The 16,653-nt window shown below is 50.7% G+C and overlaps 1 protein-coding gene across 6 annotated transcripts; it reads left to right on the forward strand.

Annotated features, from left to right (window-relative positions):
* The first annotated feature begins 741 nt into the window (after window positions 1-741).
* Window positions 742-16,360, forward strand: Brpf1 (bromodomain and PHD finger containing 1). Of its 6 annotated transcripts, none has more exons than XM_026382969.2 (14): window positions 742-1,118; window positions 3,079-3,687; window positions 7,126-8,085; window positions 9,091-9,253; window positions 9,649-9,780; window positions 10,183-10,329; window positions 10,984-11,293; window positions 11,618-11,941; window positions 12,259-12,543; window positions 13,047-13,194; window positions 13,967-14,103; window positions 14,206-14,324; window positions 14,696-14,850; window positions 15,538-16,360. In XM_026382969.2, the coding sequence occupies exons 2-14, from the start codon at window positions 3,089-3,091 to the stop codon at window positions 15,719-15,721; spliced, it is 3,663 nt and encodes a 1,220-aa protein (XP_026238754.1). In that variant the 5' UTR covers window positions 742-1,118; window positions 3,079-3,088; the 3' UTR covers window positions 15,722-16,360. The 6 variants fall into 6 exon arrangements, with proteins under 6 accessions (XP_026238754.1, XP_026238755.1, XP_026238757.1 ...); XM_026382970.2 differs by having other exon boundaries at window positions 11,621-11,941; XM_026382972.2 differs by having other exon boundaries at window positions 10,183-10,311.
* Window positions 16,361-16,653: the final 293 nt, after the last annotated feature.

Raw genomic sequence — 16,653 nt, forward strand, 5'->3', positions numbered from 1 at the left:
TTTGCCCTTCCCAAGCCCCGCCCTTTCCCTTCAGCATCGTTTTTTTCCCCAGCTCCATCCTTTATCCCCAGTCCAGCTCCACCTTCCAGACCCATCCAAAGCTCCGCCCTTTCTTTCCTCAGGCCCACTCTTCTGTTGAGCCCCACTATTTACCCCGCCGTCCTCCTGCCCCTATTCTCCTGACTGGGCCCCGCTTTGCACATAGCCCCGCCCCCTACCCTCAAACCCCGCCCCACAGGACGGTCTCTTCTTCCACCCCGCCCGCCCCGATCCACAACTCCCGGCCCCTTTAGGCTCCAGCCCGCGTCCCTCTGGCTCCGGCCCTGCCCCCAGCCCCGCCCCGCGCTCCCGCCCCGCCTCGCCGCCTTCCTCGGAGACCAAGGCCAGGTCCTTACCGCAGCCGCCGCGCCAGCGGGAGGGCGGGCGGGGAGGGAGGAGGCGGAGGGGGAGGGGAGAAGGGCGGGCTCCTTAGGCCCAGCCCCGCGCTCACCGTCCGCGGCCGCAGATTCGCCACAAACGGCCTGACGACCCCCGATCCCAAGCACTGCGACTTCAGCCTCCAGAAACTCAACTCTAAGGTGGAGGTGCTAGCCGAGCCCTGTGGGGGTGTCCGGGGCCTTTCCAAGCCCCAGAGCATGGCCTCTTGCGCCCCAGAGGGCGGGCGGAGATCCGTGGCGAAAGCGCAGCTCGGCAGCGCCGCGGCGCCGCGTTTACCTGCGCAGACGCCGTCGCCGCCGCTGCTGCCGCCGCCGCCGCTGCCACTGCCTTTGCCGCCACGGTCTCCGCCGCCGCTGTCCCCGCGCTGCCTCCAGGATCCTCCATTGTTTCGGCGGCGCCGGGTCCCGAGGCTAGGCAATCTAGAGGCTCGCGAAACCGGCAGCGACCGACGGAGTTGAGACACTGGGGCGCCGGCGAGACCGGGAACGGCGGGGGTCAGCGCGGGAATCCCGGGGAGCCGGGGCCGGAGCGTGGGGCGGCAGGGGGCCGGGGTGGCGAGCTCTACTGTCTCCGGAGTTGGGGCTCCCGCTTCCCGGCCCGTCTTTCCCCGCCGGCCTCCCCAAGTGGGGTCGGAGCCCCGGCGGGCGCCCCCGGCGATGAACCCGGACTCGAGGTGGCCGGTGAGTATGCGCCTGGGACCAAAGCGGAGGTGGCCAGGGGGAAAAGGATAGTTTACCTTTATGGGGCGCGCACTCAGCGGCCTGGCTCTGGTGCCCCTCGGGCCACTCCAGCCGGCAGAACTGACAGTGCATTAGCTCCCGGCGGGCATCCCCGGGCAACAGTGTATCATTCGGGGCTGCCTGGGCCAATGGCAGGAGGGGAGCCTTGTTGAACTTGTTACACCTCGACAAAAGGGAAACGGCACCTCATCCGGCAGAGAGGGCTCTGGGCTCCGCGGAGGCCAACCACGTCCCTCCGCCCCTTTCTCCTACTTCCTGCAGCCCCAAAGCTCCGAGGCGGGGTGGGGACTTATACAGCAACCTTACCCCCGGGTTACGGTCCTTCCCTGTGGGCTTTCAAGTCTAAGTTCTCGCCTCTCACCGCTGTGCCTCTGCTGCCGGGTCCCAGCGGGACATTGCAGGGGCCCTGTGCCACTTTGAGAGCTAGGGCAGCAAAGCCAGAGCTACAGCATTCACCTGGGACCCGACTTGGAAAGAGGAGATCTTGTTTGCGCCTTAGTTGGTTTGTGTTTAAAGACACAGCCCCAGCTACGAAGTGGAAGAGAGTTAGAGCTGAAGGTGTAGCTTTCCTGTTGTGGAATTCAGGGGCTTTTGACCAAGGGGTTGGAACCGCCCACTTGCCTGGTTAAGTCAAAGGAGAGGCCCCTAGGTCAGGCTTGTCAGGGAGTTCAGGGTGGCTTTGCCTGTGATTGTACCAAGCCCCTAGCTGAATTGTTGAACTCAACTAGGCCGAGAGAAATTGGGGCAGTCTCTGACCAAGCTGGGCGTCCTGGGGTTTGGTGCCATCTGCTGTCTTCACTCACCCAGGAACATTGGGGAGGGGGAAGGGCTGCCCCTGACGCTGGGCATGTAGCCCAGCATGCCTAGATTGTCTTGTTCCTGTTTGTACTCCTAGGGCGCTGTACTTGGTAGGCACTCAGTTAATGGTGCATGAATGGGTGGATAAGTATCTCAAATGTAGTGCATGCCACCTTCTCTGAGTAAATAACCTGTTTTCACTTAGCTCCATCATATCCAGGGTGAGGATCCCCATAAAGATCTCAGAAGTGAACAAATTCAGTGATTTCTGTTGGAGTTGACTAAATTGTTGACTACCCATTCAGGGCTCTCCATGGGCTAATATTAGCCTTCATTCCATACCTCTCAACTCCAGATCTGGCGATCTCCTCATTCAGCTGTTCATTCACTGGTTATTTGTTTGCCAAAAGCTGTGCCCATGGCATGCTGGGGTACTGAGTACACAGAAAGGGAGAGGTGCTGGTGTGTGTACTGCTTAGCTGTTAAAGGGTATATAAATTCCAGTATGCTAAGTGCCATGCTGGAAGTGAGACTGGAACATTGTGGAAACTGCTCCTCTTGGGGAGTCAAAGAAGTCATAACTTAAGTGACTCTTGGGTTTTGAAGAATGAAGAGGAACCCATCATTCAGAGAGACTGGAGGGTATTCCTAATAGAGATAATCTGTATCTTGGGAGGTTATAAGGTTCAGGGATTGGCAGGTTGCCTTATAAAGATAGAAAGAACTGTAACTGGTGAAAAGAATCTAGAAATGGAGATTGGTACTAGGCAGTGAAAGGAGTGTCTTGGATGTTATCACAAAGAATTTGAATATTATGCTAGAGAACATCAGGAGACCTTTTGTTAAGAGCTTGGAGTGATCCTTAAAATATCACTTTGGCTACAGCATGAATTATTTTAGATGAATTGAGACTTAGGTCAGAGGTAATGAGGACCCAGACCAGGACTGTGGTGGAAGTGATGGTATTTGGAAACACTATACAAGGGGGCTGGCCAGGACCAGATGACCCCTGGGGACAAGGAGGAGTAAAGAGTTGGTGTCTTTGATTCACACAGCCAGGAACTCTTTCCCAGGCCTATGTTAACTTATCCATGTATTCTAGATGTGACAGCATGGGGGTGGACTTTGACGTGAAGACTTTCTGCCACAACTTGCGGGCAACTAAACCACCATACGAGTGCCCTGTGGAGACCTGCCGCAAGGTTTACAAGAGTTATAGTGGTATTGAATACCACCTATACCACTATGACCACGACAACCCGCCGCCCCCACAGCAGACTCCACTCCGCAAGCACAAGAAGAAGGGACGGCAGTCACGCCCAGCCAACAAGCAGTCACCCAGCCCCTCAGAGGTATCACAGTCACCAGGCCGTGAGGTGATGAGCTACGCACAGGCTCAGCGCATGGTGGAGGTGGACCTGCATGGCCGTGTCCACCGCATCAGCATCTTTGACAACCTGGATGTGGTATCAGAGGACGAGGAAGCCCCCGAGGAGGCCCCTGAGAATGGAAGTAACAAGGAGAACACTGAGACGCCTGCTGCTACTCCTAAGTCAGGCAAGCATAAGAACAAGGAGAAACGCAAGGACTCCAACCATCATCACCACCATAATGCTTCTGCAAGTGCCACCCCCAAGCTGCCAGAGGTGGTATACCGAGAGCTGGAGCAGGACACCCCTGATGCCCCACCCCGACCAACTTCCTATTACCGGTAAGGCCACCTCTGTTTCCCACCTGGAAAACTGGTCAAGCAGGGTTCAGGAACCAGTGATAGATAGATAGGAGGGTGATAGGATAAAGGATAGGAAGTGAACTGATCTTTCCAGGGCAGTGAGAGGAACTGGACCTCTGCTAATGATGGTACTTACTCTGCACTGCCACATGCCAGGCCCTACATTGAGTACTTTATAGTCACTCCCTTATTTTATTTTCACAACTCTCTGTTAGGTATTGTTCCCATTACAGGTGAGGAAGCCATGGTCCAAAAATGTGTGTCAGATCTATACAAAGTAGATAGATGAACTAACCCCAGGTCCCTCTGACTCCAGGTAAAGCTGCATTATTTCCACTATACTCAAATCTCATTTCTAATTCTCACCCTCTTTTAATTCTCACTGTGTGAGTATGAGGAATACATCCAGCTTCTGGTGTTCTAGAGACCCCATCTGTAGAGCAGGCACAGTGTTCCTCTATAAGGTTTCTCAAAGCAGTTTGTGAATCTGTAGAGGTAATTTCCCCAGCATTCTGTTGTCCCCCATCCTTTAGCATGCTTAAGCCAATATTCCATTGCCTGTGTTTTGTACCTCTCCAGGGGCCCTTTATTTCATTTACTTCTTGTATTCCTTCTTTTGAAGGAGTGTACCCCACTCCTTCCAAGATTTAGCCTCAGTAGCTCCTATTGAAGTCACACATATGACAAAAACCAAGTATAAAACCCAGATATTAGAGTTTTAGTTTTCAAGACAAAGAGGGTATTCTGATGATCTTAGTAGGGCAGTTTTTATGTTTTGATGTAGAGGGGTGCTGCTAGGGATGGAACTCAGGGGCACTCAACCACTGAACCATATCCCTAGCCCTTTTTTGTATTTTATTTAGATACACAAATCTCACTGAGTTGCTTATCACCTCACCATTGCTGAGGCTGTTTTTTTTTTTTTTTTTTTAACCAAAAATGTAGTCTACATGGTGTTATATGAAATTCTGTTCTCTGAATGCAAATCTGTGGGAACACAAGTGATATGACCCATTATGATACTTTCTCTCATTTCAGTTTCAACCAGTCTCCCTTTTTTCTTTTTCCTATTCTTTCATCTGTTCAGCCCAGTTCTCACTCCTTCTAGCTTTCCAGAGTCTCTTTCTCTTTTCTGTTAGCGTTGAAGATCTGAGGTCATCTCTAATCACATCACTTTCTCTTGCTTGCATTCTGATATACTTCCTTGTAGGGGAGGGAGAGGGCAGTGTGCCAGGAATTGTGCATGACATGCAGCCACCTTATCTGTGCTGCAGCCTGTAATCTTGGGAGGCTGTGGGAGTGTGTTATGCACCAAGACAATATGTCACATGTGTCATGGCAGAGGAAAGGGTGAGACCCAGTGCTCAGGAGATCTGGTGCAGGGCCTGAAAGGATCCAGATGGTTCACACCAGCCCTGAGTCATACTGTGTTCAAAGAGCACAGGTTGCAGTCACCCTGGGTAAGAGGTAAAGGACTAAGGAAAAAGCTGCATCCTACAGACAACATTTTAATCTCTCCTCCCTGCCACCTCCAGAATGCCTTTTAAATGCACAACAGTGAGCGCCTATTTCTGTGTAGTGAATCAGACTTGATCTCCCTGCCTGTCCTGTAGTGGAGGAGTGAGACACATAAACAACTGTAATGCAAGGCAGGGTGGGTCAGGACTGTACAAAAGCTAATAAAGTTAACATTTGCTGAGTACTCAATCTGTGCCAAGCACTGTCCGAAGCACTTTAGCTATAACTTATTTCACAGTCATAACAGCAATGTGAAGTAGGTTTATATTAGCATCATCACTTCACAGATGAGGAGACAGATGCCCAGAGAGCTTGACTCACGTATCCACAGGGCCCAGGCAATATGGCTTCAGAGCCTGTGTGCACTAGGCCAGCTCAGAGCCCCATTCCCCAGGTGGAAAGAGGAGAGTAGAGATAGGAACTAAAATGTTGCTAGGATCTGCTGTGTGCTACTTGATTTTGGACATTCATTCTTGTGATTCAATGTAATCTTGATAGTGTTTGTGAGTAGGTAGCATTATTCTCATTCTGTTGTCAATTAAACCAAGGTTCAGAGAAGAAAGGTGACGTCTGAAGGTCAGAGTGGCAGATGGAGGATTTAAGTCCAGGTTTATTAGAAACTGAAACCCTAATCTTTTCATTGTACTCTATAGTTTACAGTGCCAGAGTCCAGGCCACCAAAAACATGGCAAACATGGGGTGCTTGCTCTGTATTACAGGTACCAGGAGCAACTCTCCATTCTAGGCCAGCAGGTGCTACAGGGTGGAGGTAAAGAGTTCTGGGACTGGAGATTAGATGCCAGCTCTGCCACTCCCCTGTCTTATATTAAATAGGGCAGTTAGTTAACTTCTCAAAGCTTTAGTTTCCTCATCTTCAAAATGAAGATAGAACATTTAGCCAGCTGCAGTGCACACTCTGTAATCCAGGTGACTCAAGAGGCTGAGGCAGGAGGATCTCAAGTTCTAGGCCAGCCTTGGCAACATAGCACGACCTGTCTTAAAAATAAAATAAAGGGCTGGGGATGTGGCTCAAGCGGTGGCGCGCTCACCTGGCATGCGTGCGGCCCGGGTTCGATCCTCAGCACCACATACCAACAAAGATGTTGTGTCTGCCGAGAACTAAAAAATAAATAGTAAGAATTCTCTCTCTCTCTCCTCTCACTCTCTCTAAAAAAAAATAAATAAATAAAATAAAATAAAATAAAAAGGCTAGGGATATGGCTCAGTAGTGGAAGGTCTCTGGGTTCAATTCCCAATACCACCCCCACAAGAAAAGACCATTGACCCTATGCCTACTGTGGTAAGTTAGCATAATGCTTGGTTCATTGTAAATACTCAATGAATCTAGCTTTGATTATTATCAAGTTCATTGTAAATACTCAATAAATCTAGTTTTGAGAACAAACATAATACCTAGGGTTTGAGGGAGCCCTGAGTTGGTGCTAAAGCAATTTATAAATAATTTGCCAGTGATATCAAGGACCTTCCTTCCCCTGGCTCTTTGTACTGTCATCCAGACTACCACAATGGGTCCTGCTGCCACTGTCTTCCCTTTAGGAATCAGATCCTCAGTTCTATACCAAAAGGGAGATGGTGTCTCATAGCAGCTAAGACGTGAGCTTTTGCAGAGACAGGCCTGGATTCATACCCTAGCTCTACCACTTTCTCACAAGTGAGCTGGGGCAGGTGCATTAACTTATCCAAGCTTTACACTTCATTTCCTTCAAAACAGGAATGAGTATAGTGTCTCTAGTACCTGGGATTAGGGTGAGGATCGAGCAAGCCAGCATGTGTAAAGGCACAGGTTTAGAGTAAGTGTTTGGCAATGGACACCACTCGTTTTCTCTAAGATAGGAGAATTTCAACCATGTGATGCTGAACTGCCTTTGTACACTTCAGGTACATTGAGAAGTCTGCAGAAGAGCTGGATGAGGAAGTTGAGTATGACATGGATGAGGAGGATTACATCTGGCTGGATATCATGAATGAGCGGCGAAAGACAGAGGGTGTGAGTCCAATCCCACAGGAGATCTTTGAGTACCTAATGGACCGGCTGGAAAAAGAGTCCTACTTTGAGAGTCACAATAAAGGTGACCCCAATGCACTAGTGGACGAGGATGCTGTGTGCTGTATCTGCAATGATGGTGAGTGCCAGAACAGCAATGTCATCCTCTTCTGTGACATGTGCAACCTGGCCGTACACCAGGAGTGCTACGGTGTCCCCTATATCCCTGAGGGCCAGTGGCTGTGCCGCCGTTGCCTACAGTCACCCTCCCGTGCTGTGGACTGTGCCCTGTGTCCCAACAAGGGTGGTGCCTTCAAGCAGACAGATGACGGGCGCTGGGCCCATGTGGTGTGTGCCCTGTGGATCCCCGAGGTCTGCTTCGCCAACACAGTCTTCCTAGAGCCTATTGATAGCATCGAGCACATCCCACCAGCACGCTGGAAGCTTACCTGCTACATTTGCAAACAGCGGGGCTCAGGGGCCTGTATTCAGTGCCACAAGGCCAACTGCTATACAGCCTTCCATGTGACATGCGCCCAGCAGGCTGGCCTTTACATGAAAATGGAACCAGTACGGGAGACGGGTGCCAATGGCACCTCTTTCAGCGTCCGCAAGACAGCCTACTGCGACATCCACACACCCCCAGGCTCTGCCCGCCGCCTGCCTGCCCTATCCCACAGTGAGGGTGAGGAAGATGAGGATGAAGAGGAAGATGAGGGTAAAAGCTGGAGCTCAGAGAAGGTCAAGAAGGCCAAGGCCAAGTCCCGGATAAAGATGAAGAAGGCACGGAAGATCTTGGCAGAGAAGCGGGCAGCAGCACCTGTGGTGTCAGTGCCCTGCATCCCACCACACAGGTATGTGGGGCACAGTTGGACAGGCAGGTGACGGAAGAATGAGCTCAGCTGGAAAAGAACTGACAGGCTTCTGAGTAGAATAGCCAGGCTGGGTTATCCTTTCCCTATCAGGAGCTGCATAGAAATATAAAAAAATTCCTAAAGAGGTTGTCTTTCTCAGGTTACCTGATTTTTTTTAAAAAATTTGTTTTCATATGGTGCTAAGGATAGAACCCAGTGCTTCACACATGCTAGGCAAGCACTACAACCCCAGCCCCAAGTCACCTGACTTTTACAGTAGGAGCCAGAATCCCGAACCTTTGACTGACAGACCTAACAGGTGTTTTAAACTGCCTACATTTTGATGGTATGGTTTGTGAGGAAAAAAGAGGATGAAACAGCCACAATGAAAAAATGGTCTGATCATGAAGACAGTAGTAGAGTGAAAAGCACAGAAGGGAAGACTCAAGAAGTTGTGGAGGGCTGGAGTGAGACTCAGTGGTAGAGTGCATATTTGGTGTGTCCGAGACCTGGTCAATCCCAGTAGTGGAGTGTGAGCTGCTGCTCATTTGGGCCATGATCATCAGTTACTTTTAACTCTCACCAGAAATCTCTGCTCCAATACAAAAATACAATACAGTTGTAATTTATCTTCACTTAATCTTGGCCAAAAGGCCAATGAGACAGGTGATTCCAACTATGTCTCAGCTTTCAAAGGCCCAATCTGAGAGGAAATTCCAGGTCAAATAGTTCTCTGGACTGCAGTGGCTAATATAGTCTAGAGGCAGAGCTTTACCTAGACACCAGGAAGTCAAGGATCTGGCATAGTGCTGGAAGCTTGGGTTCTGATCTGCTGCACTGTCATGGAAGATACCATTCTGTGATCTTTGCCTTAAGCCCAGAGTCACAGACCTTTTCGACCAGAGACATATTTCCTATTCATCCCAATTTGGGAACTCTCATTTGCCAGAGACGCCTGTTCTGCTTCAGAGAATCAGGTTTTCCTCTTTGTTCCTTGGCTCCCAGGCTCAGTAAAATCACCAATCGCCTGACCATCCAGAGAAAGAGCCAGTTCATGCAGAGGCTGCACAGCTACTGGACGTTGAAACGGCAGTCACGGAATGGGGTTCCACTGCTGCGTCGCCTGCAGACACACCTCCAGTCTCAGAGGAACTGTGACCAAGTTGGGGTACTGTGTCCAATTCCCTGTGGACTATGGGAATTAGTGTCAGGAGGACCAGGACCAAAGTTTGCATCTGTAGCTTCCAGTATCAGAGGGCTTAGGCTGTTTCCTTCTTTAAACCAGCCCTCAAACCAAGGTCAGCATGAAATCTATATACATTATCAGCTCAGTGGAAAGGTATTTGTTCATGTGTGTTGATTCATTCATTCAACAGACACATGCTGAACATTTATTCTTGCCAGGCCTTGGGGACACACAGATTGAGCATTACCAGCAAATTACTGTGCACTTTCTTGACTTGGCCTGCCCTTGACCCAAGTCTCCTGGGTTTTTCTGTCATTTCTGGTCTTTCCTCCCACTGTCTGATCATCCCTTGATAATCCCCCTTTTTGCCTCTACAGAGAGATTCTGAGGATAAAAACTGGGCCCTCAAAGAACAGCTCAAGTCCTGGCAGCGACTCCGGCATGACCTAGAACGAGCTCGGCTGCTAGTAGAACTGATCCGCAAGCGGGAGAAACTCAAAAGGGAGACGGTGAGTGCTCCTGAGTCAGCCTTATTTTTCAAAGAAGAATGCAGACTCAGGAGAAGGGAAAGTATCTGCACAGACCAGGAAACATCACGGCTGATGCTGGAGTCAGGCCTTCTGGCACTGAGAGTGCCTTCAGGCCTATGGGAAGCAGAATGTCCCCAGAGAATATGAACAGAATTCTAACTTACAAAGTCCAGGTAGCTCATGTTGGGAGTTCATGGAAGTGGAAGGGCAGAGTAGTTGTCCTACTTGACAGAACCTTGTAGAAGGTAGACCTGAGAGAGCATTCCCAGCTGTGGGGGTGGGAAGGAAGGTGATTTCCCAAACCAGCTGGGACCATCTCTTTGGATTTGTAGGCCAAGGAACTGGCCTGAGCCTGGCTGATCAGGCCTTTTTGTGTGTCAGATTAAGGTCCAGCAGATTGCCATGGAGATGCAACTGACTCCTTTCCTCATCCTCCTTCGCAAAACCTTGGAACAGCTCCAAGAGAAGGACACAGGCAACATCTTCAGCGAGCCGGTCCCTCTGTCTGAGGTAACCGAATTGGACGAAGTAAGAATCCCTTCCCCTCACTCCACCTTCTTTCTGTTCTTCTCCCCGTTGGACCCCTGCTGCAGGTCTGGGCCAGGAACTAGGTTGGGACCTTGAAGAGAGGGGCTGGTGGCTCTGGGGCAGGATGAACTGGAGCCACATGTATCACCTGGACTCTGTCTTGTCCCTGTCACACCCCAAGGGCCCAGAATGGGAGGCAATCTGCACTCCTTCCCCAGAGACAGGGACTGAGTCTGCCAAATGAATAACCCCAAGGGCAGGAAGACACTTTCCGGGTGCTGAACCCTAGAACGGAGACTTTAGAAGGCTCAGCACCTAAAGAACCAGCTCTGAAGCCCTAGGTCCTGACTGGCAGGACCTGTGTAAAAGGTATAAAATAAGAGGCCTGAGGCAGCAGCCTGCTTATAAGTCTTAGTGATAAATGAAAAGCAATAGGAGTACAAGGCCCAGAGACGTTAAGAGACATACCAAGGTCACACAGCTTGTGACTGGTCAAGTTAGGACTATAATCCAGCTTTCCTTTTCCTGTGCTACATGCCAGCCTCTATCTGGTGGGAGGAGGTTGCTGGATGCATTTTAGGGGGTTTATTAGGAACAGGTTTCAGGGGAATAAGAACATACCTCTACTTAGACATACTTGCCCTGCTCTCCCAGGTACCTGACTACCTAGATCACATCAAAAAGCCCATGGACTTTTTCACCATGAAGCAGAACTTGGAGGCTTACCGCTACCTGAACTTTGATGATTTTGAGGAGGACTTCAACCTCATCGTCAGCAACTGCCTCAAGTATAACGCCAAGGACACCATCTTCTACAGGGCAGCAGTGCGGCTCCGTGAGCAGGGTGGCGCTGTGCTTCGTCAGGCCCGGCGCCAGGCAGAAAAAATGGGCATTGACTTTGAGACGGGCATGCATATTCCTCACAGCCTGGCTGGAGATGAGGCCCCACACCACGCTGAAGATGGTGGGTGATAAGTCATATACACACATAGAGGCCAATGCCAGGGATGGACAGCTTTCCAAAAGTCCCCTCCTGGGAGCAGGCAGTGTAGGCAGAAAGCAGCTAGGCTGAGCAGTGGCAAGCTATCCCCAGGAATGCTCCCCAAGAAGCCAGACTGGGTGAATGGATAGCAGTATCCGCCATTCCACATCTTGGTGCTGCTATTTTACAGCTGTTCCTGGTGAGAAGCCAAGGGGGGAAGAGTGGGTTTCTTGCTGCCTGCCCAGGTTTAATGGGGCCCAGTGGGCTGCCCTGACTCTGACCTTTTCCCCTCAACCCTAACCCTAGCAGCAGAGGAAGAGCGGCTGGTCCTGCTGGAGAATCAGAAGCACCTGCCAGTAGAAGAGCAGCTCAAGTTGTTGCTGGAGCGGCTGGATGAGGTGAATGCCAGCAAGCAGAGTGTAGGCCGCTCAAGGCGAGCGAAAATGATCAAGAAAGAGATGACAGCATTGCGGCGGAAACTTGCCCACCAGCGGGAGACTGGACGAGATGGGCCTGAAAGGCATGGCCCCTCCAGCCGAGGCAGTCTCACACCCCACCCTGCAGCCTGTGACAAGGACGGGCAGACAGACAGTGCCGCGGAGGAGAGCAGCAGCCAGGAGACGAGCAAAGGTCTGAACCCTACAGCAAGGTGGACCCAAAGCAAGTCAGACTTTGGCTCTGCAGCACACGCTGAAGCCCCTGTGGCCTCCAGGCAGAGGTCCTTTCTGCACAGCTAGCTATGCTTTCTCCCTCATTCCCCCATCAGGGGCCTCTTAGCTGCCTCTTTGGCTATTTGTGTGAGTCACTGTTCCAAATTCCATAACCCCTAATCCTCTCCCAACTCTAGCTGGAGTAATGGTCCCGTATACTCAGGGCATGACCCTGGACACCTACCCTTCTCCTGTCAGGCCCCTCACCAACTCTCCTTCTCTCTTTCTCTGCTCCAGGCCTGGGTCCCAACATGTCCTCAACCCCCGCACATGAGGTGGGCAGGAGAACCTCAGTTCTGTTCTCCAAAAAGAACCCGAAGACAGCTGGACCGCCCAAGAGGCCGGGCCGGCCCCCCAAAAACCGGGAGAGCCAGATGACCCCCAGCCACGGAGGCAGTCCTGTGGGGCCCCCCCAGCTCCCCATCATGGGCTCCCTGCGTCAGCGCAAGCGGGGTAGGAGCCCCCGGCCCAGTTCGAGCTCAGACAGCGACAGTGATAAGTCCACAGAAGACCCCCCAATGGGTGAGCCTCACCATCACCCAGACCCCCAAGAGAGTGAGCAAAGCTGCCATTTTTTTCCAGCATACTCCCAACTCTCCTTTCATTTTCCCATAAAAGAAGCTAAAGGCTCCCTTAGGAATCCTTTTATTCCATCCTCTCATTTTACAGTTGGGAAAACAGGTCCAGATACACTGTGACCCAGCTAGGCTTCTTTGCAGGGTCCCCCCCTACCCCCAATTCCATTGTATCACTTCACTTTTTCTCTTCTCACCTTCCTCAGGGATCTTCTGCCTTTTATTCCATCTGTGTCCTAAGGCTAGTATCTGCCATGGAAAGCAAAGAGTAGGGCAGGGTTGTGGCCAGCTCTTGTAGACACTGCCCAGAGCTAGCTCTGCTGGCCAAGTTTGGAGGAATTGTCCAGCCTAAAAGGAGAACCCACACTCTAAGCCCTTTTACCCCTGTGTTATCTCTGGTCTACATCCTCCTGACCGGTTCCTTCCTTCCTCCCCCTCCCTCCAACCAAGACTTACCAGCCAATGGCTTCAGCAGTGGAAACCAGCCAGTGAAGAAGAGTTTCTTGGTGTACCGCAATGACTGCAGCCTTCCCCGGAGCAGTTCAGACTCTGAATCCAGCAGCAGTAGCAGCAGCAGTGCTGCCTCAGACCGGACCAGGTACCAGTCCTCCAGATCAAAGCTACCTTCTGGGATTGCCTTCTGGGACTCAAAGAAATGAGCCTTTCCAGGTTTCCCTTTTAGAAGTGGGGTGGCAGCCATCTCAGCCTAGAGTAGGTGGCTCAAACCCAAGTTTCTCATCTCTGCAAAATAAATGGGATACATCAGTGTCGTCATAAAGGAAGGGAAGAAACCTTCTTGGGTTAAGCTGATGGTTAGAGCAGAAGAGTGTAAACTGCTACCCGTATCCTGGTTTTGACTTGCAGATATATATTTTTTTGGCCAGCATAGTGTTTTTAGAAAATGAATCCAGATATGCCACATAAAATTCCCAATCTCTATTCTTTTAAAAAAAATTCAGAGGATCAGCTAGGCAGTGGTGGCACAGGCTTGTAATCCTAGTGACTAGGGGTGCTGAGGCAGAAGGATGGCAAGTTCAAGGATAGCTCTGGCAACTTAGTGAGACCCTATCTCAAAATAAAAAATAAGGTAGCCTGGGGAGTGTTGGTCAGTGGTCAAAGGCCCTTGGGTTCAATCCCAGGGGTGCCTGGTGTGCCTGCATATCACCTTTGGACAAGGCATGTACTCCCCACACCTTATTCCAGCCCACCTTGGTAAGATGACCAGCTCCATAGAGTGTGTGTTTGAAATTCTTCATATAGTCTCTGCTTTCCAAAAGTCTAGACACTGGGGGCTTAAAAGAAAAGACATGTGCCAAGCCATTCTCCATTCCTCCCCTTCTTTGAACTGAGTTCCCCTATTTTGTCTACAGCACAACACCCTCAAAACAAGGCCGGGGCAAGCCCTCCTTCTCTCGGGGCACATTCCCAGAGGATAGCAGTGAAGATACCTCAGGCACTGAGAATGAGGCCTACTCCGTGGGCACTGGCCGCGGCGTGGGCCACAGCAGTAAGTACCTTCACCCAAAGCCAGGGCTGCTGGGCACCCAGTGTCAGGGCCTTGCCAGCCCCCCAGCCACTGATCCACCTCCTCTCTCCCTTTCCTGTGAAGTGGTGAGGAAGAGTCTGGGTCGGGGAGCTGGCTGGCTCTCAGAGGATGAGGACTCCCCTCTGGATGCTCTGGACCTGGTGTGGGCCAAATGCCGAGGGTATCCATCATACCCAGCTCTGGTAGGCTTCCACTTCTCTTCCTGCCTCTTGCTTTCTAACCCCAGAACTCAGGTTCACAATTGTAGGTCTTTCCCTGCTCTCTACTGAACTGTGGAACACAGGGTTCCCTAATAGATAAGTGGTAGAAAAAGATGTAGCTTGAGTACCCCATAGAGGCCTCCAGTCAGTCTCTGTCACTCCTTTGTTCTTCTTTTTGCCCGTAGGCTCTGAAATAATTTAGCATAGAAAAAAAGTGAAGGGTCAGCATAATAGTCCTAGTAGCTTGATAACTTTTTTGTCCCTGTTTCAGATGTAGTCTCCAGATTATTGGGAGGGGAGAGCTTTGGGGAGGAATTGAATGGAACCAAACTGGGCTTGTATTACACCCTCAGATCATTGATCCAAAGATGCCCCGAGAAGGTATGTTCCACCATGGGGTTCCCATCCCTGTGCCCCCACTGGAGGTGCTGAAACTTGGGGAGCAGATGACCCAGGAAGCCCGAGAGCATCTCTACCTCGTTCTCTTCTTTGACAACAAAAGAACCTGGTAAGAAAGGTGGGGAGCATTTGGTGTGACTCAGCCATAGGTGCAACCCAAAGTGGTATGGGGGCAGACTACCAGGAAAGTACAGCAGCAGACTAGGCTGTCACAGATCCATGGGGAAGGGATGAAAGGACAGCTCTTTGAGCAAAAGGGTTGTGTTGACCGTGAGACTGACAAGCAAAGTGGGCAGAAACCATAGGAACACCGGTGACTGAACACCAGATATGTGGGTGACTCCCTACCCTGATTTAGAGGGCTTCTGGACTTAATTTTCCCGGCTCTTCCTCTATGGTATCAAGGATAAAGCCCACATAAATATTTAGGCTCTAAATCCCTGTTCTGTTGCATATACATATGTCGTCTTTATTAATTGCCTGCCAGTGATATTCAGTGCTAGTTAAGTCTGCCTGGAGCTTATGGGACAGTTAGGTCAGGGCTTCTCCTCTTAGCACTCATAAATACCTTGTGGTTACCCCATAGTGTAGTTGTTGACTGGACTCTTTCCATCATTAGGCTGTGAGCAAGTCCTTGAGGACAAGGACTGTGTCTCTGGGTCTCTGTAACCCCAGTGCCCAACAGTCTCTTGCCAGTGTGGGTTCTGAGGAGAGATGTTTTTGAAAGCATGGAGTGAGGAAAGCTAGTGCTTGTTCTCACTGAGATGATTTATTTGATCTTCACCTTTCTCTATAGGCAGTGGCTACCCAGGACTAAGTTGGTCCCTCTGGGTGTGAACCAGGACCTAGACAAAGAGAAGATGTTGGAGGGCCGCAAGTCAAATATCCGCAAGTCAGTACAAATCGCCTACCACAGGGCTCTTCAGCACCGTAGCAAGGTTCAGGGTGAACAGAGCAGCGAGACCAGCGATAGCGACTGATACTGCCCAACCTACAGTGCCCTGTGACTTCTCTCCTTCCCTTTGCTCACTGTCCTGGAGTGGCACCGGCCTCTGCACTGACTCATTCCTGGTCTTGGGGCCAGTCTCAGGGGAAGCTGGGTGGGGGAGGTCCCTCCTGCCCTGAGTGCAGCTGGACTGTACAGAACACTCCAAGGGCCCACAGCGACTCAGTGCAAGGAGAGGAGAGGTCTCATAGGTCAGAAAGAGCTCCAGTGACCTCATGGCATTGTAGAGCAGGGTGGTGGGCCAAGGTTAGGACGCTGCTTAAAACAGGCCATCCTACCACCTCTGCCTGCTCATGCCAGGAGAATACATACTGCCTAGAGGCCTGAGGCCCCTGCAGGTGGTGAGGCATACCGGCATCTGCCCAGCCTAGCAGTGGGATTGATGTCTGTCCAGCCCGGAAGAGGGGCACTAGGTGACCCCCTCCCCTGCTGTTGTAAATACTGTAATTATTGGAGAATTTAAATTATTCTCATTTGTAACTGCGTTTCCGGGTCGCGCCAGAGTCATTTGGTACTAAAAAAAAAAAGAAAAAAAGACTGGGGCCTGTCCCCACTTCCCTGTCTTTCCCATAGATTCCCCCTTACCTTTCAAACTGGTTTGTATTTATTTCAAAGGAAGAAAATATATTGATTCTTAGAAAAATAAACAGTCTATTTAGAATTCTTTGTTCTTGCCTTCTGCTAGGGCACAGGGATTCAATGGGAGGTAGATCTATGCCCTAGGGATGGTATATAATTGGGCCCCAGTGATACTGCTATGCATGCTAGTTTTGACAAAACAGCAAAAGAAATATGAGAGTTCCCATTTGCCATACTTTGAGTGGAAGGCCTTGTACTAAGTATATAGATACACAATTTTACTTATACCTTATAGCAAATATAGGGTAGGGTAATAAGATAATAGAC

The sequence above is a fragment of the Urocitellus parryii genome, chromosome 16 (genome assembly GCF_045843805.1).
Source record: "Urocitellus parryii isolate mUroPar1 chromosome 16, mUroPar1.hap1, whole genome shotgun sequence".
Taxonomy (NCBI): Eukaryota; Metazoa; Chordata; class Mammalia; order Rodentia; family Sciuridae; genus Urocitellus; species Urocitellus parryii.

What these genes read in the sequence shown, in the direction of transcription:
- Brpf1 (XM_026382967.2), top strand. Translation starts at nt 3,089, where the DNA reads ATGGGGGTGGACTTTGACGTGAAGACTTTCTGCCACAACTTGCGGGCA. An exon ending in CCCTGCATCCCACCACACAG is followed by an intron (nt 8,086 to 9,090) that starts GTATGTGGGGCA and finishes CTTGGCTCCCAG; the next exon opens with GCTCAGTAAAATCACCAATC. An exon ending in CAGCCAGGAGACGAGCAAAG is followed by an intron (nt 11,942 to 12,258) that starts GTCTGAACCCTA and finishes TCTCTGCTCCAG; the next exon opens with GCCTGGGTCCCAACATGTCC.